This window comes from Ochotona princeps, chromosome 19 (assembly GCF_030435755.1).
Source record: "Ochotona princeps isolate mOchPri1 chromosome 19, mOchPri1.hap1, whole genome shotgun sequence".
Lineage (NCBI taxonomy): Eukaryota > Metazoa > Chordata > Mammalia > Lagomorpha > Ochotonidae > Ochotona > Ochotona princeps.
This window is the reverse complement of record NC_080850.1, coordinates 31,645,167-31,672,555: the sequence shown is the minus strand read 5'-3', so window position 1 is coordinate 31,672,555 and position 27,389 is coordinate 31,645,167. Positions and strand designations below refer to the sequence as shown.

At 56.6% G+C, this 27,389-nt stretch overlaps 5 protein-coding genes across 6 annotated transcripts in view; all 5 read right to left on the bottom strand.

The window, feature by feature from the left end:
* Nucleotides 1-27,389, bottom strand: part of LOC101519929 (stimulator of interferon genes protein) — a 118,730-nt gene that overhangs the window by 18,063 nt on the left and 73,278 nt on the right. The gene's annotated exons all lie outside the window — the stretch shown is intronic.
* Nucleotides 743-8,822, bottom strand: SLC23A1 (solute carrier family 23 member 1). 2 transcript variants are annotated; one of them, XM_058677794.1, is made up of 14 exons: nt 7,978-8,822; nt 7,184-7,318; nt 6,591-6,748; nt 6,088-6,176; nt 5,862-5,929; nt 5,506-5,687; nt 5,267-5,387; nt 4,901-5,057; nt 4,547-4,694; nt 4,032-4,137; nt 3,397-3,526; nt 3,161-3,304; nt 2,788-2,883; nt 743-1,052 (listed from the first exon to the last, which is right to left on the bottom strand). In XM_058677794.1, the coding sequence occupies exons 1-14, from the start codon at nt 8,017-8,019 to the stop codon at nt 805-807; spliced, it is 1,824 nt and encodes a 607-aa protein (XP_058533777.1). In that variant the 5' UTR covers nt 8,020-8,822; the 3' UTR covers nt 743-804. The 2 variants fall into 2 exon arrangements, with proteins under 2 accessions (XP_058533777.1, XP_004586522.2); XM_004586465.3 differs by lacking the exon at nt 7,978-8,822 and having other exon boundaries at nt 7,184-7,794.
* MZB1 (marginal zone B and B1 cell specific protein) lies at nt 10,320-12,172 on the bottom strand. The gene is made up of 4 exons (XM_004586466.4): nt 11,942-12,172; nt 11,226-11,350; nt 10,791-10,901; nt 10,320-10,665 (listed from the first exon to the last, which is right to left on the bottom strand). The coding sequence occupies exons 1-4, from the start codon at nt 12,110-12,112 to the stop codon at nt 10,509-10,511; spliced, it is 564 nt and encodes a 187-aa protein (XP_004586523.1). The 5' UTR covers nt 12,113-12,172; the 3' UTR covers nt 10,320-10,508.
* Nucleotides 14,584-18,026, bottom strand: PROB1 (proline rich basic protein 1). Its single transcript, XM_004586467.2, has one exon. It carries the CDS (start codon nt 17,819-17,821, stop codon nt 14,813-14,815), a length of 3,009 nt encoding a protein of 1,002 aa, XP_004586524.2. The 5' UTR covers nt 17,822-18,026; the 3' UTR covers nt 14,584-14,812.
* On the bottom strand, nt 19,725-25,616 carry SPATA24 (spermatogenesis associated 24). The gene is made up of 6 exons (XM_004586468.3): nt 25,427-25,616; nt 24,191-24,256; nt 23,915-24,045; nt 23,744-23,814; nt 19,973-20,075; nt 19,725-19,879 (listed from the first exon to the last, which is right to left on the bottom strand). The coding sequence occupies exons 1-6, from the start codon at nt 25,541-25,543 to the stop codon at nt 19,750-19,752; spliced, it is 618 nt and encodes a 205-aa protein (XP_004586525.2). The 5' UTR covers nt 25,544-25,616; the 3' UTR covers nt 19,725-19,749.

Genomic DNA, 27,389 nt, shown 5'->3' with positions numbered 1-27,389 from the left:
ATCTAGATCTTTGGATTGCGAGCTGGGTTAACGCCCACCAAGCACCTACTGTGGTCCTGGCACACAGAACGTCCTCTGGAAGTGGTTGTGGTTATGACCATTACAGAGTCTAGGTCAAGCTCTTGGTTTGCATTTTGTGAGGAAAGGGTCACATGGAAACAACCCCAGTGTTTTAATAGGGAAGCCAGGCTAATGTATTCCCGATGGAGAGGGAAGGTTTCAGAGCCTCAGCTCCCCACACGTGAAGAAACCCCAGGGACGAATGGGACCTGTACTGGTTTCAATTTAAGGTAACAAGCCATCCATCCTGTTTTAGAGGTTTTAATGTTACAAACACTATTGAAACAAGGCAGCATATGAGAGAGGATTTTTGCTGTGTCAGCACTTCCCAACTTGTACTATGTCCTAGCAAAGCAGCACTTGTCTTAGTGTACTGGAGTGCAAGGCTCAGGCTGCCCCTCGCTGCAGTGACTAGGTCAGGGCCTCCTGCTGGCCTAGGTTCTGCCAAGGGGGACCTGAAAGACAGAAGGGAGGAGTATTTCAGCCTGTTTACAACTCTTGGTGCCCACACCAGTCAGAAGGCTCTGTTCTTACTGTAAAATGTTAAGGGAGTTCGCACCCCCCAACCCCAGAGCCCAAACATTGGCTTTTCACACAGCCCACCTTCCCATGTAGGAAACTCCACAGGTCACAAATGTGGAGTCATTCAGGCTTTCTTTGGTTAAAGCATTAAGAATGTTTTGGTTCTTTAATCCTCAAACAGAAATCACAGACACATCCTACCTTTTCTGGAAGTAGTTTTTTTCAGACTTTGGTGCACACAGATCTACTTTCTGTGTTTTCTGGAGTGTCTTCTGGAAGTGAAGGCTTATCTTTAGACTTTGAAGAAAATCCTTTGAAGAAGGGGCAGATAGGAATGTATCTCAAAAAAGTAACTCTTTTCAGCGTTCCCATCCCAAAAGGAAAGTTGTAGCTCTTGAGGCTGGCAGATGTCTCACTACTGTCATGGGCCCCAGCCTTCCACTGGATCAGACCTCGTTCCTCTGGGCTCCCTGGAAAAGGACAAAGGGGTCATTAGCGAGCCAGCAAACCTCTACCTCTTTCATCCTCAGGCACCATTCTGGAAGGAAGTGTCTTAAGTACAACCTAGTCCTAAAAAGTGATGACTGTGCAATTTCTGAGTGCCTAACATTGCCAGGGCTCCAGGGACCCTCAGGAATACTAGTCAGTTTCCTTCATAATTGGTGTGCCAAGCTCTATGCTAAGCACCTTAATTGTATTTCATTTCTCCAAAACTTCTCCAGAAGGGCATATAGACTCTGTTACACAAACCTTTATCAAGAAGAAGAACCAAAAGGACAATAATTCCAAGTGAATCTGGATGCTGGGAAAGTCACTCTTTAGGGCTAAGGATACACCAAATAATGCTGACAAATAGGATTCTCTGTTAGGGAGGTAGAGGGGTAAGGGAGAGGTTCTCAAAAGAAGTGGGGTTGACAGGCCATGACATGCTCAAGGTCTGGTGGGGAAAGGGATTTCCACGGGGTGGCAGTCAGATGAGCTGGAGTCCTTGAAGATTATGTGCATTTTCTATAGCTCCTGCACACCCTGCTGGCTGATGCTCGGCTGAGCTGAAGGATAGGGGTGTGACGAGACCCAAATAGGTCACAGCCTTCAGGGGATCATGTATAGCTCCCACCAGATGGCCTTTCCCACTTTATCATCATAAAGTTTACAGCTGCTCCAGACTGCATCCCAGCTACCTCTAAAGGGAAATGACTGAGAACTGTGGTTCAGCACTCATTTATCCAAAGGACAGCTGCTACCCCAAACTCCCTCCTCGAAGTCCTACCTAAAATCCCCTGCAGTCCCGACCTCCCCCCACCTCTCTGTCCCACCCTCACAGCTGTGCGCAGCCTTGGACTCCTAAGCTGAATACTTGAGGGCATTCAGAGTGGGTGCAGGCAGGACTGTGACTGTACCTGAGCCACTGAATGGCTGGGCATGCAGGGCTGCCACTTTGCCCCTACCATCCATTGTGTCTAGTTGCAGCCATGGACCTCCATCTCCCTGGAACCTTCTCCAGCCGCTCCCCCTCCCCCACACAGGCAGTGGGGAGCAGTGGTTCTCAAATACGCTGTCTAAGGTAGATGTTACAGATCCAGATTTGCAACATTTTAGACACTTGGCTCCATACCTGGCCCATAGTAGATGTTTCACAAATATTAGAACACCTGATAACACTTTGCTTTATATGCCAATGCTTATTTGGCACATACACCAGAGATCTTCAAAAAGATTTTCATGGAAAATGTGTTAGAGGGAGAAAAAAATGATGAATTTCAATATTTTACACCAAGATAAACTTGCTTTTTTAAAAATGCTGGTTTGCATGAACTTTTTGAAGTGCCCTGCTAGGCAAGCAAGAGGGGTCTTTGGAACTCCACAGATTACCCTCCGTGGTCCTTGCAAAGATTGCTGATACCAAAGTGAAGCGCTGCAGGCCCTTGTGCTAGCCCACGTGGAACGCCACTGCCCTGTAGAGTGGCTTTTACCAATAGATATGGGGCATTTCCCTCCAGCTTACTGCGAGACAGCAACAGGGGACCCTAACCCTTTAAGAACTCCAGCCTTGTCTGGGCCTCTCTCTCTCCCGCCAGGGCCTGTGTCACCGGGGGACCTGGCCACAGCTCCATCCCTGACCATTAGGTGGAGTGCGTGGGGGGTCCAGGCTGGTTCTAGGCTGCACCAGCTCCACGCCCCTTGCCACCAGAACTGACCCGTTACCTGGCACCGTATTGTCCAGTATGAAGGCAAGGCATCCTCCCACAAACATCTCAGTGGTCAGTAGCACGGTGAGAATCTGGTCCACTTCGGGAACACCTGTGGAGAGGCCACGGGCTGATGGGTGTCCCAGGCCCATCTGGAGAGCAGGACTTGGGCTGCCCACCTATGTGCCCTACTGATTCCCTTGGTTAGTGCTGCCACTGCAGGCCCTGGCGTTCAGGCCTACCTCTACCTGTGTAACTCCCAACTGTGGATCCAAATCCCAGAAGAGCACAACAGCCGTGCACAAGCCCAGCCAACTCCTTGGCTGCTGGCCTCGTGCAACTGGGTGGACCCCACCTTGATTCTGCAGACAGTGAATAGAGACACACACCTGTGTTGATGGCTCCTGGATGGGAATCCAGGTAATTGGGCAGCATGAGTCCGAAGAATATAGGAAATCCGAGCACGAAAAGGTTTCGGGAGGAGTTCAGGTCCACGAACTGCAGGTTGGACAGGCCCACGGCCGTAATCATGCCTGCGGACACAGGACAGCCGCTAGGAGCGCTGTGTGGCTAGAGGGCCCGTCCCTCCCTCTCTTCCGCGCCGCGTCCCGCGCCCAGCACTCACCAAAGAGGGTGCAAAACATACCCCCTAGAATGGGGTCAGGGAGTGAGGCGAAGAGGGCCGTGAACTTGCCCACGACTCCCAAGATCAGCATGATACCCGCACCGAACTGCACCACGCGCCGGCTGCCCACCTGAGGAGGGGAGCAAGGGGTGGAGCTAGAGCCTTGAAAAAAACCCTGCCCTGGGCCCAGCCGCGTTGCACGTCCCGGGATCCCATATGGGCGCCGGTTCTAATCCTGGCAGCTCCACTTCCCATCCAGCTCCCTGCTTGTGGCCTGGGAAAGCAGTCGAGGACAGTCCAAAGCTTTGGGACCCTGCACCCGCGTGGGAGACCCAGAAGAGGCTCCTGGTTCCCAGCTTCGGATCGGCGCGCATCGGCCTGTTGCGGCTCACTTGGGGAGTGAATCATCGGATGGAAGATCTTCCTCTGTCTCTCCTCCTCTCTGTATATCTGACTTTGTAATGAAAGTAAATAAATCTTCTAAAAAAAAAAAAAAGAAAAAAGAAAAAAACCCAGCCCTAAATACAGGGGCCAGACGCCCTCTTCCCCACCGCTCCTCCGCTCACCCCCCTCGCCCCCCAAGACAGGGTGAGCTAGACTGGGACCAGGCACTGCGGCCCACCTCATGGCTGTACCTTGGTAATCCCCAGAACGCCAATGTTGGGGCTGGATGAAGTGGACCCGTTGCCTGTGCCCAGCAGCCCCGCGATAATGCAGCAGATGCCTTCGGTGAAGATACCCCTGCAAGAGAAGCATGAGTAGGCAGCAGGTCGGCTCCCTTCCCCAGTCCCTGACCTCCTGTCATCCTCTCCTGTGACCTTCCGGCAGAGCCACAGAAGGAGGTTTGGCAGGCAGGAGTGCAGGTCCCAGAGCCTGGCCCTGTCCTGGCCACCCACTTCCCTCCCTTCCTCATCTCTGAGTTCAGGGAGTTGATCAGCAGCTCATAGCAGCTGCTTTGAGGCCAGATTAGGCTGGGGGCACTCACCACACCCCTCAGCTGTTTCCAGCTGAAAGGGAGTGAGGAATGCACCCCCCTGTACAAGCACAGAACCAAGGCCTGGGCAGTGCTCACCACCTGTCCCAGTCTCCACCCCCTCCATAATTTGCCCCATCGAGAACATCAGATAGGGAGGCAGCCAGGCGGGCACACCTGTTGATAGCATGCACAGGAGGGGGTGGCGCACCAGCCAGCCGGGCACAGGCGTAGTAATCTCCAATGGACTCAATGATGCCTGCCAAGGTGGCACTGAACATCCCCAACACAGCAGCCGCAGTCACCGTGGGCAGGCCCCACTGACCTGGGGTCAAGGGAGACACAGAGAGGCAGCTATGGTGGGCAGGACATTACCTGAGTAGGATCTCTAGCTGAGTGGGGTAGCACACAGCCCTGGGAGACGACGGGCAGGAGTAGCTTGGAGCCGCACAGCTCTGCTGGACACTTTGGGAACATTTGGCTCCCAGGGAGTCTTGGAGCAAGGCAGAGTATCCCCAGGGGGTGGCTCACAAGGGTAGGGGACGCGGATCCAGGGTGCAATGGCCATGATGTCCCCACGGGCATCGGTGCGTGCCTGGAAGCCATAGGCTGAGGAGTCTGCAGGCAGCACATTCGTCAGGGTGAGGATGTAGCATAGCAACCACACAGTCATGATGGCCAGCACGATCTGAAGGAACGCAGGGAGCACACAGGAGGCACAGGGCATCTCAGGCCAGGCGCCACCACTCCTACCTGCAGCCTGGCCCCAGCTGAACCTCAGTTCTTGGTCCCCTCTACCTGGCTTGCCTTCCCATGCCATCCTTTTCCTTGCCCCCACCTTGGCCCTGGTCCAGCCTCTGCCCTAGTCTCGTCCTGAGCTGCCTGCCAGTTCCTTACTGGGAACATCTTGAAGATCTGGATGCGGTAGACAGTGATGCCCTTGCCCCAGCGGTAGATGGGCAGCAGGAAACTGACATTGCGCAGGTACTGGGAGAAGAGGATGATCAGGAGAATGGCGCTGGAGGGGCAGAGGCACAAGCAGGAGGCGGCAGTCGGTGAGGCTGTGGCAGGGCATGAAGAGGGTGTGGGAACGGGGCCTGGGGCTGGGCAGGGGTCAGGCCTGGTGCCCGGCTCACCAAGCTGAGATGCCCCAGTGGGAGCCAGCTCGGTCACCAGCAGTTTGGAAGACCGAGAGGCCAATGAGGGAGATAGTAGGGGTGACCGTGAGAGGCCCAATGTAGCTGAGTAGGGCCCCAGGCAGTCCCAGCAATCCGATCACCACCTCCACCAAGCTGGACACCATGATTGCTCCTTGGATCTGAAAGGGCAAAAATCAGAACAGTGTATCACCTAGCAAAGGCCAGGAACTGGCCAGCAGCAGGATGGGGGCTTCCAGATAGCATTCTTGAATCCCCCAACTTCGTAGTGACCCTCACTCTCTTCTAACTCCCTTCTGCAGGACTGGCCTCTTCTGCCCAATGTACAAACCCACCTCTCGAATGCGTGGCTGCCAGATGTGAGAGGTGTTCAGTGGCAGACTCCAGTTCCCATAGATCTCCTCTGCGGGCAGAGACAGGGACCCTCACAACAGATCCGTAACGAGAGATGCTGGCCACCAAGCATCCCAGGCCTGAGCTCAAGGCAGCTGACTCCCCACCACACCATCACCACTGGAAGCCTCCCCTCTACTCCAGCACAGACCCCAGCCGGGTGCCCACCTTCTGAGGGACATTTCCATTTGTCCAGGGATAGAATGGCTTGGGCTGGAACCAGAAACGCAAGGGCACTGGCCTGGAACAGCGGCAGCCTGCAAGTTGAGAGGAGGGTTGGAGAGAGGTGGGAGATAACAGGAAGAACAGGGATTGGGATGAAATAGAGGTAGGTCACAGAGGCCCAGGCAGGAGTGCCCCATGCTCCACACAGGCCTGGGGCTGCTGTCCCTGTCATTAGGACAGGAAGTGGGTGCAGGTGTGTGTTTAGAGCACCAGGGAAAAGTCACTGAAACCCACAGACAGTTCATTCTGAGCAAGTGTCCAGGCAGACCACTAAATTGAGGGATCCAGGGCAGGACCCTGCTGGCCAGGGAGCCTCCCCCCGGGGAAGGAGCAGGGAGGAGGCAACACGGTTCTTCCATCCCAGAGGAGGGCCCAGTTGGCCCTGCAGCAACATAGCATACAGAGCGTGCGCGTGTGTATATGTGTGCATGGGGGTGGGCACTCACCGGATGCCCAGCGTGGTCTGCACAAGGGTGGTGATGCCCACGCACACGAAGATGGTGCCGATGAGTTGACTGACCATGTGCTGGTCCTGACCCACGCACATTGCCTCGGCCAGGAGGAAGGGCACGGCGATGGTGCCACTGAAGCAGGTCAGATAATGCTGGGCAGAGGCAGAGCGTGCAGGCCATGAGGCAGGTCCTGCCAACTCCGTGGAAACTGGGCTCCTCTGCCACGTGTTCACACAGGACTGAGGACCCCCGCGAGGCATTCCCCTCGAGGACACCACTCACCTCTCTCTCTCTGGGGCCATTAACCGCCCTCCCTTCCCCCTGTTACAGCTGTGGCTTCCAGGGGCGGGTTCACCTGCCTGGCAATAGTCCCATGCTCTCAGGCCCCATGCAACCTTTCCCACCACTGCTCAGGGGGCTACACTTCGTTGACCTCAGGTTAGGGGCTACACTTCCTGTTGGCCAAGATAAGCTTTTGGACCAGGATGAGGCTGGACCAGGCTGGGTTGGGGGCGGTGGGGATGGGGGAAATGTGTGTGTGGGCCCAGTAGGATGGGGAGATACACGACAGTGGGGGGTTGGCCCACCTGGAAGCCCAGAAGAATGCACAGGTACCAAGGCGGCGTGTCCTCAATCTTGTACAACATGTCAGACTTGGGCTGTGTGGGCAGAGCCATGGGGGGCTCCCTGGGTTGAGCCTCTGTGGAGCTCAGGGTTGCATGCTGGGGACAGCAGAGGGAAGTAGATGAGGGTGGAGGGATAGGGCTAGGCAAAACCCATTCTGCCCACATTTGGGGAAGGGGCTGTGCTTGAGGGCCCTGTCTGCAGCTTAGCCTGAGATTCCTCCTCTCTCTGCCCTGTTTCCTTGCCTCTCTCCTCCACCCTGTCCCAATGTTCATGGGCTCCTCTATTGTCAGGCAGCCTGGGTTTTCCTGGCTCCCGTCTCACATAGACTCCTGCAGGGATGTGTCCACTGTGCTAGCTCCCCTTAGGGCCAGGCCTTTCTAGCCAAGGCGCAGGACTGTAAATTAGACTTGGGTCTGGGGGTACCAGGAGAGGGGGCTCAGGGGCCTCAAGACTGAAAAGAAGCTCACCCTGGTCCCACTTCTGCCCCTTGGGGGTCCTTGGGGTATCTCCAGGGAGCTTGGGGGCCATACTGCCCCCACCAGCTGGAGTAAGCCAATCCAGAAGGTGGGGCTCCTTCACCCTCACCCCCCTTCACACACAAGTTTTCCCCCACCCTACTCCTCGCAACTCCCAGTTACCACACTCAGTTCCAGATGGTCACTCTCTATCAAGTTCATCAGTCCTTTTTCTGCCCTCCCAGGGAGGCCTGACCTGCCCTCCAGCCCCCTCCCCTTCCCGCCCCCTTTCCCAGCACCTGTGACTGTGGCTGACCCTCGGAGTCCTGCTGGGCCCTCATGTCTGGAGCGCTGGTTTGAGCAGCTCCTGGGAGGGAGGGATGACTTTACAGAGGCTGAGGAGGACTTTACTCCACACATCAGACATTGTTCAAAGTAAATCTGTAACCAGGTCCGCAGCTCTGGATTGCGAAAGGGGGACCCAGGCAAAGTGAGGTATTAACTATGGCTGTGGAGGCCTCAGCCACATGTGTCTTCGGAGCCCTTCCTTCCTGGCCCCAACGTGGGCACGAGACCTGCTCTTGTTTTCCATGATAGGGCCAGAGTCGAAGGGGTGAGGAGGGAACAGTCTTGTCTGCTTGCCAAGCCCTGGGTGAGGTGACAGCAGCCAGGGGAGTGGCATTAGGTGCTGATTTTGCACACCCTGCCCGGGGCCCTTTTCAGTTATGAAGAGGCTAATCACTGTTTTCATCATCATAACCATTCTGATTGAGGGGTGGGCATCCTGCTGAGAACACATAAGCATTGTCCTAGGGAGCTGGGAAACTGATATCAGAAACTTGGCCCTACCGAGGCCACCTACACAGCCAGGTTCAGCCAGGTTCAGCCAGGTTCAAAAAACAGAGTCCTCCAATGCACTGTCCTCTTGAGTCCAGCAGCAGAGAGGCCTCAGTAGGTGGAGCTGTCTGGCCGGTGGCCTATGTCAACTCACGGATGCCCCTCGGATTCCTTTTCCCTCCCAGCTGGGACTGTAGTTATTGGGACCCAGTGTCAAATAACACAGGGGCCTGTGTCACAGCTCCTTGGAAGCCAGGCCAGTGCCCAGCCTGGGTTCCTGCTCCACAGGTCAAGCCCCAGTCTGAGGGCCAACCAGGGAAGGGGCAAACGGACAGAGGTGGAGGAATCCAAGTGCCTCAGCTGCTGCACGCTGTGCCTCAGGTCGCAGATTAGCCTTCTTCTGGGCTCTTGCACCCCCTGCCCCTCCAGCCAGCTTCAGGCCCACCTACTTCTGGGTCGCTGTGCCCATGGCCAGGTCGTGCGCCAAGGCCCCATGGGCAGCACCGCTCTCCAGCTGGGCAACAGCTTTATGGCACAGCTCTAAGTCCCTCCTTTCCTTCTTGGCTCCGGCTTCTCAGTGCTTCCAAAGCCGTTTGACTAGTTCCAGGCCTCTGCAACTCCTCAATACTTCCCTCCCCTCCCTTGGCACCCAGCGCTCCCCAGGGGGCTGGGGACACCCAGCCACACCCCTTGTTCCCTGGTCACTCACACCCTGAGCACACACACAGGGACAAGGCCTGGAGATACTTGCGCCCCACAAAAGAACCCATCAGGACCGACTGTGATGCAGCGTGCCAGTCATACTGCACCCACACAGGGGTACCTAGGTCCATGTCACAGGGTGTGCCTAGCCCTGTTCCTGACACTGCCCGGAGCTTGGCTGCTTCTCCAGGACTTGACTCTACTCCTTGTGGTAGCTATGGCTTCTCTCCTGGGGCACAGATCAAGGGAGGAGGGGCCTCAGGCAAGTCCTGAAACTGCTGATGCCCTGTCGGGTGCTGGGGCATCCAGGGAAGCTGGCCCTCTGAGGGCCTGCCTGGGGTGCTCTGATCTAGTTGTGGGTCATTAGTCCCCACCCGCCTAAGTCTGATCCCCAGCCAGGGCTACTACTGGTCCACCTGACTGGCCTTGGTCACCTTTGCAGTCTTAAGTCTCAGTTTCTGCCTTCTTCAAGTTGCAATTAGGGAGTGGTTCTGTACACACATGCGCACACACACACACACACACACACACACACACACAGGGCTTCAGTGGATCAGAGGTATAAGGAAAACTGCAAGTTGTAGCATCCCTGACCCCAGGTCCAGCCCCAAGTGGGGACTAGAAAGGGTCTCCAAGGGACCAGAAGCATTTGCTGGAGAGAGGACAGCCCTGAGTCAGAATGCTGAATACATCTGGTTCTACACTGCCCCGCCATTCCCTATTCCAGGCAGACACCCAGGGTCCAACCATCCAGGCCGGGGTCAGAGGCAGGGGGCAGAGGGCATGTGGCAGTGACTGAGATGAGTGTCTAGGAGCGGCACAGATAGCATGAAGCGATGGTGTAGGCGTGACCACAGGCAACCTGCCTGCAGATGCCCTTGTGTTCTTTCTGCTCATGGTGGCTCTGTGGTCTGGGCTGTCCTGTGGTGATCCCATGCCTCCCTGGGCCTCTTCCAGCTCATTTGCAAACCCCCTGCCCCATCCCCAGCACACCAGCACTGGTTTTCCTCTAGGTTCTTCTGTTTAGTAGGGGCACCAGCAGGAACACCCACATCTGTCCTTCCCTAGCACACTGCCCCAAGCAATTTTTTACAGAAAGGAGTTAAGGTCACTGGGTTTTATTTGAGTCCGGAGGGGAAGGCCTTGTTCCTTGTCCAGGCTTCAGTGCCATGGAGAAGAGGCGAGAGGGAGGGAGAGGGAGCACAGGGCAAGGCCTCCCTACCTCCAAATTGCCTGGCCTGTAGGAAGGAATGTGGAAAGCCAGCTGCTGTTCAGGCAAAGCAGAGGGAAACTAGAGCTCTCCCCTTCGGACAGGTGCTTCCTCCAAGCAGGCTCCACGGGGACCCCCACACAGCAGCTCCTCCAGAGCCCCTTGGCCTTGGAGGTAGGCTTCATAGATGCTTTCTTCTCCAAACTCCCCGAGGTAGTGTAAACAGGTGGTAGAGAGCCTGGGGGAGCCCAGAGAAGTCTCACACACTGCCCAGACCCCTGGAGGAACAGCCCCAAGGGGGCAGTCTCAGGTTCCAAGGGCTCCTCCTCTCCCCTCTCCCCCCAGTCATGTCATCATTGTCACCTGGTGGGCCAGGGGCCCCCTCTGATCATCACTTGGATGTGTAAGTTTGGCCCCTCGCTAAGCCCCGGGCCAGTGAGACGCTTCACATGGTTCACTTCTTGGACCCCGTAGCTGGTGGCAGAAAGGGAAATAGGGAGCAGAGTACTGGTGAGGGAACCGTGAGGAAGGAAGAGCCTTATCTCTACAACAAGCTAGGGACATTGGGCATTTGCCATTTGGGAGACAGAAAACCCCTGAACCAAGGTCACACGATGACTTTGCAGGATATCTGCTCTGCCACTTGTTCACAGTGCCAGAGCCCAGGCTGCAGCCAGCCCCTTCCCTCAGGGCAGAGCCCGGGGGTGGGGTAGGGAGAGCAGGGGTAGGGGGAATGAGGACTCCCAACCCCCTTCCCTGCCCCCAGAGAAGGGAGGCAGTGCCCAGACCAGGACTCACTCCTGCCAGTCCTGGGAGCAGCTCCGGTCCAGGACATCCGTATACTCTGACTCACTCAGCTCCCGCTGTCCCAGGGAATCTCGGGGTTGAAGTTTGGCCTCTGCTTTTGCCAGATGCTCCCGCATCTAGAACAAGGAGGGGCTGGGAGCAAGGGCTCAGGACTTCTCAGTTAGGGAGGAAGTGGAGAGGGGAGGACAGGAGAATGAAGTGGCAAGGGAGCTTCTGGCAGGAAGTGTCTGGGTGACAGGCTGTGGGCCCCTACCCTGGGTCCCCAAAGCTGTCACTGGACCGAGAGAGAGTAAGAAAGTGTTGAAATGGAGCTTGGCACCAGCAAGCACACCAGCCCAGTGGCAGGTGCTGCTGAAAGGGCACCCAGGCACAGAGGCATGCTCACCCAGGGCGCGTGTGGGTTCTGACACAGGCAAGTCAGCACATGTGCACCCCAGTCAGACCTGGGGCCAGTCTAGACAGGGAGAAATCTTGAAGAGCAAGCAAGTTTCAGGATGGTGTCCCAGTTCACCCACTCTGTTGGGCAGGCAGATGGGTAAACTGAGGCATGGACGTTTTAGTGAGGTAGAGATACAGAATCCTGGAAGGCTGGGGCTGGAGGCTTGATGATGGTGAGACGGGGGTTCATGGGCCAGAACTGGCATGAAGGGTGGAAGGAGGGGTCTGGGCAGGTGCAGAGAGGCTGCCTGGGGTTGAGGAGGACTCACCTGGTAGGCCACGGCCCTGCAGGCATCACAGCGCAGGTGGGTGGGCATGTGAGCTGAGTACTTCTCCTCATCATCCAGCTGTGGGGCAGCGGCACTGAGGGAGATCCTGTCCCCAGTGGCCCCTGGGATAGCCCAGGCTCCCAGCAGCAGCAGTGGCAGCAATCGTCTCATGGCCTCTGGAGACAGACTAGCAGGCGAGGGCTGCGGGCAGGCTGCAGGTGTGCATGCATACGAGTGCAGTGGGGATTGCCGCTGACCCCGACCAATGGGGAACTGACACCTCACCCTTGTAGTCCCCTCCCTTCCTCCTAGGCCCTGGAGAGGCCACGTATACACTTCCCCTAGCGAGACCCTGGCTCCATTTCGCAGAGAATGGGGTGGCCAGCACGTGGACCCATGGAGTGATTTCCCCCACACCCGGTGGTCTGGCCGGTAGCAGGTGCTGTGTAGAGCACCCTGTAGGAGGAGATGGTTGGCTGGGTTATCTTTATTCTGCTCTTGAGGACACAGGGGCTCAAAGAGAAGTGGCACATCCGTGCTCACATGGAGAAGTCCTGCTGAGATTGAAGCTCAAGTGTAGTGGGGTCACTCAAGCCCTAGGAGAGGAACAAAGGCACAGATGAGCTTTGGCAGCCCCGGACTTCCTCTTTAGGGGACAGATTTAGTGACGCAGATGACTCCAGTGTGGAAGCACACATGGTCTCCATTCCTGGCACTGGCATGAGAGAACATCACAGAGCATGTACGAGCCTGCAGCGAGGGGAAGGGGGCAGTGCCATGGTACAGTGGGCTAGGAGGCAGTTAGGGTCTCTGGTCCTTGGTGAAGTGACTTTTGTAAAATATAAAACTTCGAAAAAGTACATATATATGTATATAATATAAACATGAAATCTGACTTCTCCCCGTCGCTTATCCTTTCAAGAGCACATTCTCCCTAGCTTTGCCCCCCCTTTGAAGAACAAGAAACATAATCAACATATCAATTCCTATCTCAGAGTGGTGGCCATGACAAAAGCAAGCAGTGTGAAGCAACCCCATCTCTGAGTTACTGTCCTGGAGATGGTGCCTGAGATTTCAGCTTATCAGGATGGGAGGAGCAAGCCACCGGACACACCTTCATGATACACATTCTGTCCTGAGCAAAGTGCTGGGCATTGTTGCCCAGGGTGAATGAGTTCCCTTCTTTTTTCTCTTTACTCTTGTCTCCCTCCCTGAGATGATGCATACAACACCACATTCACCGTTTCCTTGGGTCTTTCCTTCCTTGGACCGCGCTCCTGTCACTATGGCAGGAGCATTCTTTCTCACTCCTTCTTAAATAAATCTTGCCTTGCATGAAAATGTTTCTCTCGTGTGAGACAAGAAACTAGGTTCTGTCGTTTTTGTGTTGAATTCCCTGCAACAATAGTAGGACAAACCTCTGTCTGTAGCACTGGCATCCCATATTGGCACAATTGGAGTCCTGGCTGCAGCATTTTGGTCCAGTTCCCTGCTGATGGCCAGAGAAAGTAGAGAATGTCCAGAGTGCTTGGGCCCCTGCACCTGCGTGGGAGACCCGGAAGAAGTTCCTGGCTCCCAGCTTAGTTGGCTCAGCTCCAGCCATTGCAGCCATTTGGAGAGTGAATCAGCGATAAAGATCTTTCCCTTTCTGTGTTTCCTTTTCCTGTTGTAACTCTACATTTCAAATAAAAATAAACAGATCTTTAAAAAAGAGGGGAGGATTGGCAGGAAATCAGGCACCATACACCACTCACTTCAGCCATTGTGGCTCCATGGGTCAGCGATTTATTGCACAACAGGATGTGGTGGGAGGTGTCCAGAGTTGCCCCAGGTGGCCTCATAGCAGTCACTCTATGCCATCAGGATCAGAGCCCCTGGAAAAGTGATTGGGATTGCCAACTTTCCTGGCTGGCCTCCAGGCCGGGACTTAGAGGGACCTGGCCCCCACCCTGACACTGCCACCAGGGAAACACCCTTCGCCACACTCATCACATACACGTGGTCCAGCAGGGCTAGGAACACACGCACACATATACACACACACACACACCACCTTCAACCTCCTTCATGCACATCCTCTTCGGCTTGCTCAGCCCTCACAGGCTCCTAAACTCTCAGGGCACTCACAGCCTAGCCTAGGGTCCTGTCTCTGCCCTCGGTGTGATCAACTTGGTGGGTCACCTGGGAGGTGGGAACCCACAGAGACCTGCTTCAGCCGACCACCTGGCAGTCAAGAGGTTCCCCAGAACAGCAGTGCCACCTTCCTTCCTCCAAAAGGAAGGGCTGCGGTACAGGCTTCCAGCCTCCAGCCTCCCTCACCCCTAGTCCTTCCACCCCAAATCCCAGCTCCAAGGACCCTCCCGTATTACTTCCTCTCTCCATCTCCACCTGCTCTCTACACAACTCTCTGCTCAGGCCCGGCTTGCCTGAGGGCACCCCACCCCCAAAACCCTGCCAGGTCTAAGTTCAGCTCCTCTGGCAAAGAAGAGATGCAACGGCTAGAGACCTCCCCCTCATCATGGCAGTGTCCACTAGCCCGTTCCACCTCTGCTGGGCCCACCCGGCCTGGAGCCCTCAGCTTTCAGGAATCTGCTCGCCTGCACACACACACACACACACACACACACACACATGCACACAACCACCACCACCACCACTACGCCCTGACAATGCCCGGGAAAGGCCTATGCAATTTGGCAGGGAAAGGGAGAAGCAGGCAGCCATTTCCTGGCTCCATAGCCCCAGGGGGCTCCGAGGCCTCCTCTGCAGGCCGCTTCTGGCATGAGGCCTGGCTGGGCCGGAGAGGAAGGCCAGGCATTGTGCGTCAGGGCCTGATCGGCGGTCTGCGGACGACAGCCTCCTTCGTGGGCTTCACAAGGGGAACACCGAGCCCTTGCCCGGCTGGGCGGGCCCCGAGCTGGGGGGCGGAGCGCGGAGGAGCAGCGGCGGCACGGCGGGGCTGGGGGGCGCACTCACCGCCAGGTGGTACAGCCCGTCCAGGGAACCGGGCTCTGAGGCCCAGGGCAGCTGGGGGCTACCGAGGGCCGGGGGGCCCGGGGACGGCGGCAGCGAGAGGCCGGGGACAGGTGCGTAGGCGGGCGGATAGAGGCCGGCTCCCAGGCCCAGGGGTGCGTAGACTTGACGCGGCGGCCTGGCGGGCGAGGGCGGCAGGAGCACCTCCACGTACTGCCGGCTCTCAGGATCGAACAGCAAACGCAGCCTCGGCTGCCGAGGCGCCTCCACAAAATAGTAGCGGCCGCTCTCGGGGTCCACTAGGACCTTTCCCGGCTGTGCCATCCCGGGCGGTCTGCACAGCCCCTGAGTTGGGCACTGCGGAGAGCGGTCCGTGGGCGGCGCGGAGGAGGCACGGGGCTGGCGCTGGGCCGCAACTCGAGGCTCGGGCGCGAGAGGCGCCGGCACATTAGCCGCGGGCTCGGGGGCCGCCCACGCTGTTTCCAGTTGGGGTGCGACCCCAAGACCTGAGTTAGGATGCTCCTGTGGGGAGCCGGGGCGCGGCGGGCCGGACCTCACGGGGGACCGCTGGGGTGAGGCGCGAGCGCCCCCTGGAGGGCTGGTCCGACCCCCACCGTCGGGGACGAGGCGCTGGGCCTCGACACCCCGGCTCTGTCCGCTGGGACCAGGAGCTGGGACGGCCGAGGGGCCCTCCCTCCGACGGCCCAAGGCCAGGGCGCCAGGCAGACGGATCTCCGTGCGCGCGAAGGGTTTCGCCGTGCTGTTCTCCGCCCTCCGCCGCGGGATCCCGTTGGGCTGCGGGGCGTCACAGAAGACTGCGTCGAGGGGCAGCTCTGGGGACTCGTAGGGGTGCGGCACGACTGGAAGAAAGTCCTTGAGAAAAATGGAAGTGTAGTGAGGCGGCGCGGAAGGCTCCGGGTCCGGAGCCTGGAGGAGCTCTTGCGTCTGGGTCGGCTCGCCCTCCTCCGCGCAGGGCTCGGCCGGAAGAGCTGGAGCTAGAGCGAGCGGCGCTGGGGCCGAGCCCGCCGCGGGGAGGCTGGGCGCGTACGTGGTCTTAACGATCTTGCGCACGTCCCGTGGCCGTGGAATGGCCACTCGCGGGCGTCCCGAGGCTGCGTCTCCAGCGCTGGCAGCTTCTGGGCACTTCTCGGCGTCCGGAGGGCCTGCCCGGTGACCGTGGGGCAGTTGGGATGCAGCCACTCCAGGCGACAGCTGACAGCCTCGGAAGGCCAGGTCCGGGATCTCCCGCGTGGACCGAGGCTGCACGTCCAGTGGTTCTGGAGTGCTAGGCGCGGACGGCGTGCGCGGCGCCGCCTCCTCCGAAGCCTTTCCATTCAGAGCGCCATGTGATGAGCCCTGCCCTAAGAGGTCCCAGGTCTCTTGAGGCGGTGGGCTCCCAGTCCTAGTAAGACGGTTCGGAGCTTCCCAGGGAAACTCGGTCAGCGGGGATGGGGTCCTACCCCGCCGTTCCAGGGCATCCCCGCCTGCCGCATATGGAGCCTCCCACGGGCAAGGCGCTTCAGGGGATGGACTTCTCACTCTGGCCACCCGCTGACTCCATTGGGAAGTGACCCAAGGACTACTGACCGCTTCCTCGAAGGCGGGATCCTGGTTTCCCCTTTCAGAAGTGGGTTCAGAGAACGAAGGGCAACTCACCCTACGGGCGACCCGATCCCCCGGGGACAGACGCTGGGGCGATGGGCAGCGAGGACCCCACCCAGCCCCATTTGAAGCCTGCCACGGAGGGGACGGGCTCCTCGGCCTCACTGCCTTGCCCGGAACCTCCCAGGAGTCCCTGACCTCGAAAGATGGACTCTGTGCCCTCGGGATGGTCCGACCTGGAGGCCCCCTCTGGGTGAGCCTAGTCTTGGGGCCTTGGTTGCGGACCTCCTTGATCTTCTCCTCTGATTGCAGAAAGATGCTCGAACTGACGGGGCCCAGCGGCTCAGTTCCAGGCGCAGGCTTGTCGCGCCGAATCGCACGCTCGCGGAGGCTGGGCCAGGGCCGTGGGACTCGGGGGGCCACCGGACTGTTGTGTGCGCGGGGTGGTCGAGACCGGGCCTCCTCTGGGCCCACTCGGCTGCTGCGAGCCGTTTCCCGATCCGCTGGTTCTGGGTGCACTGTGGGCCCAAAGGTGGCGCTACTCTGGGCCAATTTTCTGGCCAGTGCCGTCTGTACGAGGCTCGCGGCTGCCTGCAGGCGGCCCAGAGACTCATCCAGGGATCCGGTGCGCAGCAGCAGTCGTGGGCGCGCGTCGCCGGCCATCTGTGGGGGGCTCCGGGGTCGCGCGCGCAGTTCGATCTGACGCTTGGGCACCGTCCGATTCCTGACGGGCGCCGTGCGCTCTTCCAGCGCCACCTCCACACACTCGAACTGTGCCGAGGGGACAGGGCTGGGCCCGCGGGGCTGCAGTTCCAGGTAGGTGGCCCAGCGGTAGCTACCGTCGGGGGCTTGCGGCTGCGGAGAGGCGAGGGTGGGAGACCCTGAGCGCGGCAGCGAGGGGCTGTTGCAGGCGGGCACCTCGTGGTCCTCCATGGCCGAGCGGCCAAACAGGGGCCCGGTGCTGAAGATGACTTCCATCTCCCCCGACGGCAGCACGCGCAGCTGGGGCTGGGGTGGCCGCGGGCCGGAGCCCGGACCTCGCGGGAAACCCGAGCCGGACCAGGGATCCTGGCGGCTATTCTGGGCGCTGACGGACAGGCGAGGCTGCGCGCCCGCCCCCTGCCCAGGGGCCACCCAGGGCCAGATGGTCAGGCGTTCCGCGTCCGGCCCAGATTCCGGGGGCTCTGGAGAACCGGGGGCCGTGTGGTAGGAGCCTGACGAACCCGAGGAGTCCTGGCGCCGCGCGGGGGTGGGCAGCCGCGGCGGGACCCCGGGCAGGGATAGCGGTGCGAGGGTGGTCAGCATGGTGGGGCCGGACTCCGCGCACTGCCTCCCTGGCGCAGCCTCGGCGGCGGCGCCGACACTGTCCCCGCCCCGCTCGCCAGCTCGCCCGAGGATGCCTGGGTTCACCGCGCCTTAAAGCGGCCGCGTCTGACCCGGAGCCAGCGACCTCGGTAGCTGGAGGGGACTCGAGCCCTGGGCCTCTGCGCTTGCAGCCCCTCTGCCCAATGCACTGCCTGGCCCTGCACTGGCTGCGGCGCCAGATGGGACGCGGGTTTCAGCTGTCAGGAAGCCCCGGGCCTTGGAAGCCTTGGTACCTAAGAGTTAGGCCCAATTGCACCCATCACAGGTGAGTGGGCTGAGGTCCACTGCTGCGGAATGCAGCTCAGGGCTGCAAGCCAGGGCGCCAGGTCTTCCAGCCAGGGAACTCCAGCCCTGGGCCAGCAGGGCTCGCTTCAGCCAGAGCTCCCAAGGGCCCACTGCCGCCTCGCTCCTTGACCCGTTGACAGGCGTGTGACTGGAAGAGCCTCAAGCCCTGTCTTTGGCTGGACCCATTGTCCTTCTTTGGAGGAGCCTCTGGACGCCGTGGGAATGGAAAGCAACAGCTTTTTTTCTTTTTTTTTCCACCAAGATTTATTTTTATTAGGAAGGCAGTTACAGAGAGGAGAGACAGAAAAATCTTCCATCCTCTGGTTCACTCCCCAAGTGGCTGCAATGTGTAGAGCTAAGCTGATCCGAAGCCAGGAGCCAGGAGCTTCTTTTGGAACTCCCATTCGGGTGCAGGATCCCAAGGCTTTGGGCTGTCCTTGACTGTTTTTCCAGGTCACAGGTAGGGAGCTGAATGGGAAGAGCATCCAGGACACGAACCAGTGCCCATATGGGATCCCGATGTGTGCAAGGCAAGAACTTTAACCACCAAGCTACCTTGCTGGGCCCAAAAGTGGCTACTTTTATGAGCTGCCTTACCCCAAGGGCTGAGGGGGCTCCCTCTGGAACCCCACAGGCTTCTCCCAGACCCTTACAGCCTTGAGAGAAGCATCCACACCCACCTTTGCCCTTAAACTTCTGGTCTCAAGATCTTGCTATGACACAAGTCCCAGTTGGCTCAGGTCGAGCCCTAGCCTGTCATACTCAGCCTGTATGCACTGGGCAATTCCCACTCCCAGCAGGGAGATGTGGCACCTAGGTGTGTCCCTGTGGACTCCAAGACACACGTGGGGGGGGGGGCTCTGAAGACCTGTCTGGCACACCTCCAGCCCTGTCTGTGAGACTTGAGCAAGTCCTGGCCTCTCCCCATGCTCTTCCCCCACCTTAACATTGTCCCAGCATTGTCTTTCCACACCTGTGCCTTGGTCCTAAGCCCTGCTGAGCTCTGGGGAGGTGTACAAGGTGCAAATGTGTTTCTTAGGTGTAACAACCCTGCCAGTATGGGCAACTGCCCAAACTCATTGTGTCTGTGAAGATACCACCACACTGCTGCTCACCAGAGCCAGTCCTGCCCCAGAGCAGGCTGGTGGATTTCAGGTTATGAGGGAGGGCACTGCGGAGTGGGGAATTCTTGGTGTTATCAGGCTGTTTGCATCAGAGGGTGATTAAATACCAAGAACAAGGGGCCTGGCCTGCTAAAACCAGGCCCATCTGTTCCCGTAGGCAGTGACACTTCCAGGACTGCGGTACCTGCTGGAGGGTTAGATAGCATCCCCTTAGGAACCCAGCAGTGCCTGGCAGGTGGTGGCCTGAGTCCTGTCCCCAACACAGTCCCTGGTGATTTGACACTCAGGTCACCAAAGGCTGGCAGGCAGAAGCTCTTGCTGCCTCTTCCCTTGTCCCTTCCCTGAAGGTCAGGCCAGAAATGAGGGGACCCACAGGAATGAGAGGGGCAGGGCTAGGGACTCCCGCAGCAAAGAAGGCTGAGACTGGGCAATACTGCCAGAGAATAAGGCTACTACCATTTATTTTTCCCTGAGACGCTGGTGGCTCCGGGCCTGCCGTGACCCCGCTGGTTTCTTATGCTTCTGGTCCAGCACCTGGGCCATGTAGTTCTCCTGCTGCTTCTGGATCCGGAAGTCAGATATATGATTCCTGCAATGGGGCCAGCAGCAGCCCAGGGGGAGGGACTGGAGGTCAGGCTCCCCACTTCAAGGAACAACCCCCAGTCTGGCCCAGACCCCTCACCTGAAAATCTGTTTCTGCTGGCTGATAACTTGTTGCAACTCCTTAATCTCATTCTCCTTGCCATTAAGTATATCTTCTTGCTTTATAATGTGAGACTCAATTTCTGTGGGGGAAGAGAGGCAGGGAGGACGTGGTTCCATCCCACAGGCTCCTTCCTGAGTTAAGGCAATCCCTCCTAGAATCTTCCACAATTTGGCATTATTCCCCGCTCTCCACCCCCAAAGGGCCTGAATGAATAAAGGGGGTACTTCAAAACACTTGTGGGGGGAAAAATGGAATTAAAAGCCAAGTTTCTTTTTTTATTTATTTTATTTGAAAGGCAGAGAAACAGATCTTCCGTCCACTGGTTCACTCCCCAATGCCCACCGCAGCCAAGGTTGGGCCACCAGGTTAAAGCCAGAAGCTTGGAATTCAAACCAGGTCTTCCACTAGAGAGGCAGGGACTCCACTGTTGGAGCCTTCCCCTGCCGCCTCCCAGGGTGCACACTAGCAGGAAGCTGAAATTGTAAGTGGAGCCAAGACCTCAACCTAGGTATTCCAGGGAAAGGCAAGTTTATTTGGACAAACATTTTTAAAATTTGTGCAGTTCTGCCTACACTGCACTTTTATAAACCTTTGGAGAGTGTACATGTGGATTTCAAACTTTTCTCACCATGATCAACATTTTTTCATTACACTTTCCATGAATTTTTCAGTTACCCTTGTAATCATTAACAGTATAAATGAGATTTTTATTTACTTATTGTAGTAAGGAAGATTTGAAAGGCAAGGTTAGAGAGAAAGGGAGAGAGACCTTCCATCCGCTGATTGACTCACTCCCTGTGGCTGCTATGGCCTTGGGCTGGCCAGGTCAGAAACAGGAGGTTCCTCTTGATCTCCCACATGGTGGCAGGCCCCAAGGACTTGGTCCATCTTCTGCTGCCTTCCCAGGCACATTAGCAGGGAAGTGGAGCAGCTAGGTGCTAAACTGGTATCCATACGGGATGCCAGTACTGCAGGTGGTAGCTTAACTAGTTATGCCACAATGCCTAAATGAGTTCATTATGGAGTCTGGGGAGTGGGCAGTGTCTCATGGCATTAGTGACTACATAGTTCTATTTTGGACCAGGGGACCCATGGAAGGGCAGTCAAAGGTCCCTGCTTTGAACATGTCATCTCCTTTCAAGACCCTCCTTAGTCTAAAAGCTACCCCTTCCTGTTACTTCCTCCACATTTGCTACCTTTTTTCCTTTTTCTTCCTAACAATGTTCCTTACTAGGATGTGAAGTTCCCCAGGACAGGGATTTTTTTTATTATTATTCATTGCTTTACCCTAAGCCTAAAGCAGTACCTGATACACAGCAGGTGCACAATAATCCTATTTATGATGTGAATGCGCAGATTGTCCCAGGGAGGCTGGAATCTAGTTCAGCCACCCCAGTAGGTCCCAGCCAACCTACTGTGGGCTGATCAGATGGCCTGCCCTGTGCTGGGGCTTCAGGAGTGATGGGAGAAGACAGGATCCCTACTGCAGGACGCTGTGTTGCAAATTCGTCGATACAGGAACTGACCAGAGAGCAAACCAGGCTGCAACCAAATACAGTTCAGCATGATGAGGCAGTACTGCATCCTGGGCAAGACAGCTCCCTGTGCAGATAGGCAGAGACACAGGGACAGGTGGACAGCCTCTAGTCCTGGAGGTATGGGAAGTACCAGTGAGAGAGATGGCTTCTACCCCTGCCCCCGCCAGGGGAAGTCCACATGAAGTATGAGGATGTCTTGTTCCTTGGGTTAAAACCCAAGAAAGCTGCAGGGATGTGTAGACAAATGCCCTCTATAAAGCCCTAGGAGATTCTGACTCAAACAAGCAAAGTTTCTCAGTGTCTTTAAGAGTGGGACAAGGATGAATGACCTAGGTGCTGGTGCTGCAGTATAACTGGTAAAGCCACCAACTGAAACATTGGCACTCAATATGGGCACCGGTTTGTGTCTCAGCTGTTTCATTTCCAACCCTGCTAATGTACCTGGCAAAGCAGTGGAGGATGGCCCAAGTACATAGGCCCCTGTTACCCACATGGGCAACCCAGAAGCTTTATCTCTTAGGTTTGGGCTGTGCCACTTCTAACTCCCTGCTAATGTATCTGGGAATGTAGAGGAGGATGGCCCAGGTGCTTGGTTCTCTATACCCATATGTGAGACCTGGAAGAAGCTCCTCTCTCCTGGCTCCAGCCTGGCCCAGCCCTAGTTGGTGTGGCCATTGGGGAATGAATCACCAGATGGAAGATCTTTCTTTCTCTCCCTCTGTAACTCTGCCTTTCAAATAAATCAATCTTTGGGAGTGCGAAAGCGTGGAAAAGAGGGAAAAGACAGAGGAGGAGAGAAGGAAAACATGGGCTGTATGGGCCAAGGGCCAGGCCTGCTGGGCTTCCCCCCACTGATCCCCATCAACTGCTTGTGAGGAGCTTTTGGGACAAAGAACTGGAGATGTGACACTGTTCAAGTCAAAGCTGCACCCAATGACAGAATGTTTAGAAAATCCCCTTGAGAAAGACAAAGAACTCTACAGTTATAAAAAGCAGTGTGAGGCTGGCAGTGGCGTGGGCTCAGAACATTCCAGGGGGGCCAGGCAGGCCCTCCTCCGAGGACACACACATTTGCCCTACAAGCAGATACAGAGCCCTGCAGCCCTGGCTGATTCACATGAGAAGAAAACGATCTGCCAGAAGGATGTCACTGGTTCCACCCACAAAGCAAACCCTGGGTTCTTCCTGGGGCAGTGGGGGATGCTGGGAGGGAGCAGGTGAGGGCACCTGCAGCCTTGGCTGTGGAGGCAGTGACTCATGGGCCCTAGGAGGCTCCTGGAGAAGCCAGTGGCCACACACCTGTGAGGCCCATCATCCTGCCCGACTAGATCAAGATGACAGCCTGGGGTGGGTGGGAAGTTGAGCAGTGAGCATACCCGTGTCCCACGTGTATGTGGGTTTAACTCTTGGCTCTGGCTCCTGCTGCAACTAAGGCAGAAATGTACTAGGCAGTGGTGATGGTTTCCAGTGTTCCTGCCATCCACATGGGAGACCTGGATTGGGTTCCTGACTCCCCCAGCTTTGGCTCCAGCTCAGCCTCAGCTGCTGTGGCTATCTCGGAAGTGAACTAGCTGATGGAAGCTCTCTTTCCTCTCTCCATGTGTGTCTCTGTCTCTTAAATAAATCAAAATAATTTTTTTTTTAAAAAGTCAGCCTGCAGGCATCTTCACATTGCAAACCCTCCCCAGAGGACAGCCCCAACAGGAGGGACCTTAAAACTCTCTGGGGCTGCGGGTCCTAGTCTCTACCCTACTTGAGATTACGCTACAGGAGAGGGGCACAGCCCTGGCGAGATGGCACACTCCTCTCCACTGTGTTCTCAAGCCTGACGCTGAGGCAGGGGCAGGGTGGGGGGATCCTACCTACTGTCCCTCCCCTGACAGTTTTGAGTGAAATGCATGGTCCCTGACACCCCTCTGGGGTGGGAAGACAAAACTGTGGACTAAGAAGGTTGTGTGTTTCAAGAAAAATGGGAGCGAGCCCGTTTCTTTATGGCCGTGAAGAATATCGTACGCCGACTGCTTCCCTCATTTCCGTGGCCTGCCTGGTCCCTGAAGGCCTTTTCGAAGGTGTGGCCCGCCTTGGCCTGCCTGTATCCTCAGCCGGGGACAGAAGTTGGGGTGAAACCCTGCCTTTGACACAGGCGCTGGGCTGTTGGGGAAGAGCCCATGTATGTACGCGTGGGGGGGAGCGCAGGCCTCCCGCCTACCATTGCACTTGGTGATGAGCTGGTCCTTCCTGCTGGACTCTTGCAGAACCCTGTTCTTGACACTAGAGAGCCTAGGGGCACAGGGATGGCAGAGAGGGAGGGCAAAATGAGCAGGGGCTGAGGGCAGTGGGACCCCTAGCCCCCGCCACAGCCCCAGGGAGGTCTACATACGCCTTCTCGAAGGCCACCTTCTCCTTCTCCAGCTGCTTGGACAGCACCTCCACCTCCCCAAGAGCAAACTGCAACTTCTCCTCTTCCTTGGCCAGGAGGACCTTGGTCTTGGCGTGGGCAGCTTTCTCTTCCTGCAAGGGCAGCAGGGATCACCTCATTGTCCCATGCCATCCTGGACATACCCCCAAACCCCAGGCTTCCTTGACCTCACCCCTGCATAACCACAGGGATCCTGGGAGACAGGTGTATCTGGAGCCGGCTCCGGCCAGTACTCACCACTAGCTTCTTCTCCACCGCCTGAAATTCTTCTTTACTGACAAAATTTTCGTCCTGGAGAACCATCTGCAACAGAGCCTGGCTCAGGCAGGGCCTGGGACTGGGGGACCAGGGGGTGCTCTCTGGGGACCAGGACAAAGGATGGGCACCTGGGAGGGGTGGACATGCCCCCATCCACTGTGTCCTTCCCAAGGGAACTAGCAGCCTAGTAAAGGACAGAGCATATGTTAGCCCTTCCACGGTGTGGACGCCTGGACAGAGAAACACAGGGACTGCAGCACCTAGAAGGGACCTGGGGCACCTACAGGGCGCTCCTGACCCTAGTCCTGAAAGCTGCCTGCCAAGTACAATGGGGCAGAACGGAGGTGCAGAGAAAAGGGTTCTACACAGGGGGACCTAGATGCCAATGCCAGCTACCATGAGAGTGCCCTGGGACCCTCAGAGATCACAGGTGTTTGATGCTATAGAGATGCATACACTTTGTCATGTGAAGGCTTTCGGGGGGCTAACAGAACAGGTGTCTGTCACCCCCATCCAACTTCCAGCAGGGAGGAAACTGAGAATCATTAGAATGAGAAATAGATGTGAACCTATTTTATTTCTGAAATGGAGATAACAGCCCAGCCTTCTTACCAGGACAGAAAGCCAGCAAAACCAGGAACCAGGGTCAGGATTTTAAATGGCCTGATAAAATCTGTGTCTCCAACATTTGGCACCCATTAGCTGGGGCCTGACTGAGAAGGCCAAAAACAAGGGACAAAAAGGACTGGTGCTCTCAGGGCTCACTACAGCTCCCCTGCACAGCACTGGGGTTTCTCTGCGGGTTAAGATCCTCACACGGGCCTCCTCACATCCCCCATCAAAGTGCTAGCTGGAGTCCTGGCTGCTGTTGGAGTCAAGTTTCTGCTGATGTGCATGGGGAAACAGCAGCTTTGTCACTTGTCTCTCCCTCAAACCCCTGTGCGGGACCCAGATGCAGCTCCTGGCGCCTGGCTTAAGTCTGACTCAGCCTTGGCTGTGGTGGGCCTTTGGGCGAATGAAACAGTGCATGAAAGAACTCTCCCTCTCTTTGTCTGCCATTGTGCTTTCCGAATCTATTTTACGGTAAATATTTACGAAGGCCCCGCCTCCTCGGGCTCCGGGCAACGCTCCTTGGATCAAAACAACGCCGGGCGCCGCCCCCCCCCCACCAGCCGCCTTGGGCCAGCCCCGCTCCGCGCTCTCCCGGCCGCGTACCACGTTCCTCAGTTGGTGGATCAGTTCCTCCTGAGATTCAATCACGTCCCGCAGTTGGTCGAAGGCGAGACACACAGACCCTGAGCCCCCCTGCGACCACCCGAGGGGCGTCGCCATCTTTCGCCCCCGCCAGCTCGTTGGAAATGGCTGCCGCGCGCCTCCTCACCGCAGTGGCCCCTGAGAATGCGACGCCACAGAGCACCATGGCAACGGGGGCGGGGTAGAGCGGGAACTTCCGCTGGGAGCGGGGACGGGAAGCCCCTCTTTTAAAGGAACCGCCCGCTCCGGATTATACCTCAGAAAACGCCGAGGCATTTGTATGGAGTTGTCTAATGTTTCTCACGCGGTCCTGAGGAGCAGACGGGATTTGGCGTCCATTTGAAGTGTGTATGAGGTGACTTAGGCAACCCCTGTATTTGGAGCTTCCCGCGCCTCTTCCTCAGTCTGGGGTACACACTTAGTTCTGAGGGGGCCCGAGCTGAAGCCACGAAGGTTGGGAAAGAGAATGGTTTCGAGAGAAGAGCCCTCATACTCTGGCTCAGACCAGGCTCTGGGAAGGCACAGTAGAACTGCGGGAGCCAAGTTGAGGAGATGCCCGCGTCTCACCCCCGAAACTCCAGAAGGCCGTGTTTTGTTTGCTTGCTTGTTTTTGAAAACCCAAGTATGATGAGGTGGGGCACCCGGAGAACAGCAATTACTTGATCCTCATAGCCCCCTCTCCCCTTCTATTTTTTTTCTATTTTTTTCTTTAAGATTTATTTTATTTTTATTGGAAAGTCAGATACACAGAGAGGAGGAGGCAAAGAAGGTCTTCCAATCACTGATTCATTCACTAAGTGGTCACAACGGCCAGAGCTCCTTCCGGTTCTCCCACGGGGGGTGCAGGGTCCCAAGGCTTTGAAACATCCTCAACTGCTTTCCCAGGCCACCAGCAAGGAGCTGGATTGGAAGTATGACATTAGAACCGGCGCCCATATGGGATCCTAGAGCAAGCAAGGCAAGACCTTTAGCCGCTAGGCTACTGCAACCGGCCCCTGGTTTTTTATTTCTATATTAAGCTGAGGAAAGAACCCACCTGGCTTTTCTGGTAACAGTCAGGTTATTTATTTATTTATTTATTTATTTATTTATTTTTGTTTTATGACACAGTTAAATAGGCACTAGGATTTCCCGTCCCCCTCCCCAAATTCTCTCCCCTCCGCACTGATTTCTGCTCTAATTTTACAATGGGTATCTTTAATGAGCATTTCAGCTGTCACTGAAGTGTCTCCCAGCAACGTAGGCATGGACAATATCGGAGATCCATTCCAGTCACTTTGCTCTGGTTGTTGCGGCCACTTGGGGAGTGAGCTACGGGATGGAAGTTCTCTCCTTCTTTCTGTGATTTTGTCTTTACAAGAAAGGTAAATAAATCTTAAAAAAAAAAGATTTATTTGAAAGGTGGAGAGGAAGAGACAGGTCTTTAGTCCCGTGAGCTGAGCTGGTTTGAAGCCAGGAGCTTCATCCAGTTCTCCCACGTGGTACAAGGGCCCAATATCTTGGTCTGTCCTCAACTGCTTTCCCAGGCCACAAGCAGGGAGCTGGAAGGGAAGTAGAGCCGCCAGGATACAAACCGGCAACCATATGGGATCCCCATGCATGCAAGGACGAGCTGCTAGGCCACTGCGCCAGGCCCCCAAGTTCCATGTTTTTAATGGTGCTACTGTGCTACATTTTTGATGAACGTAATGGATAAAAGTGATAGAATATGATACTGTCAAGCAGGAGTGAATTTTGGAGGAGACAAATATCACCAGTGACCAGGAAGGGCAGTTGAAAATTTAGGTAAGCCACCCAGGTGACTCTACAAAGCTTTATGGGGATCTAGGGGATGCTGTGGCCTGGAAAATGTGGCTGAGGCAGACTCAGAGTCTCAGAAGCCCAAGGTTTGTCAAGTTGGCTGGGAGGGATTGGGGGGAAAAAG

Bases quoted from the DNA above. Each gene is read 5' to 3' on its own strand.
- SLC23A1 (XM_004586465.3), bottom strand. From the start codon at position 7,495: ATGAACATTGGGACAGGGTGGAGGAGAGAGGCAAGGAAACAGGGCAGA. The intron at 5,058-5,266 runs GTAAGGAACTGG...GCGTTCCTTCAG, and splicing joins AGATCTTCAAGATGTTCCCA to ATCGTGCTGGCCATCATGAC. The intron at 2,884-3,160 runs GTGTGTGTCTCT...GCCTCTCCACAG, and splicing joins TCCAGGAGCCATCAACACAG to GTGTTCCCGAAGTGGACCAG.
- MZB1 (XM_004586466.4), bottom strand. From the start codon at position 12,112: ATGAGACGATTGCTGCCACTGCTGCTGCTGGGAGCCTGGGCTATCCCA. The intron at 10,902-11,225 runs GTGAGTCCTGGT...TTCTGCCACCAG, and splicing joins TGCTCCCAGGACTGGCAGGA to CTACGGGGTCCAAGAAGTGA. The intron at 10,666-10,790 runs GTGACAATGATG...GGGCTCCCCCAG, and splicing joins GGGGGCCCCTGGCCCACCAG to GCTCTCTACCACCTGTTTAC.
- PROB1 (XM_004586467.2), bottom strand. From the start codon at position 17,821: ATGCTGACCACCCTCGCACCGCTATCCCTGCCCGGGGTCCCGCCGCGG.
- SPATA24 (XM_004586468.3), bottom strand. From the start codon at position 25,543: ATGGCGACGCCCCTCGGGTGGTCGCAGGGGGGCTCAGGGTCTGTGTGT. The intron at 20,076-23,743 runs GTAGGCGGGAGG...CTTCCCCCACAG, and splicing joins GCTCATCACCAAGTGCAATG to AAATTGAGTCTCACATTATA. The intron at 19,880-19,972 runs GTGAGGGGTCTG...GCCCCATTGCAG, and splicing joins CAGCAGAAACAGATTTTCAG to GAATCATATATCTGACTTCC.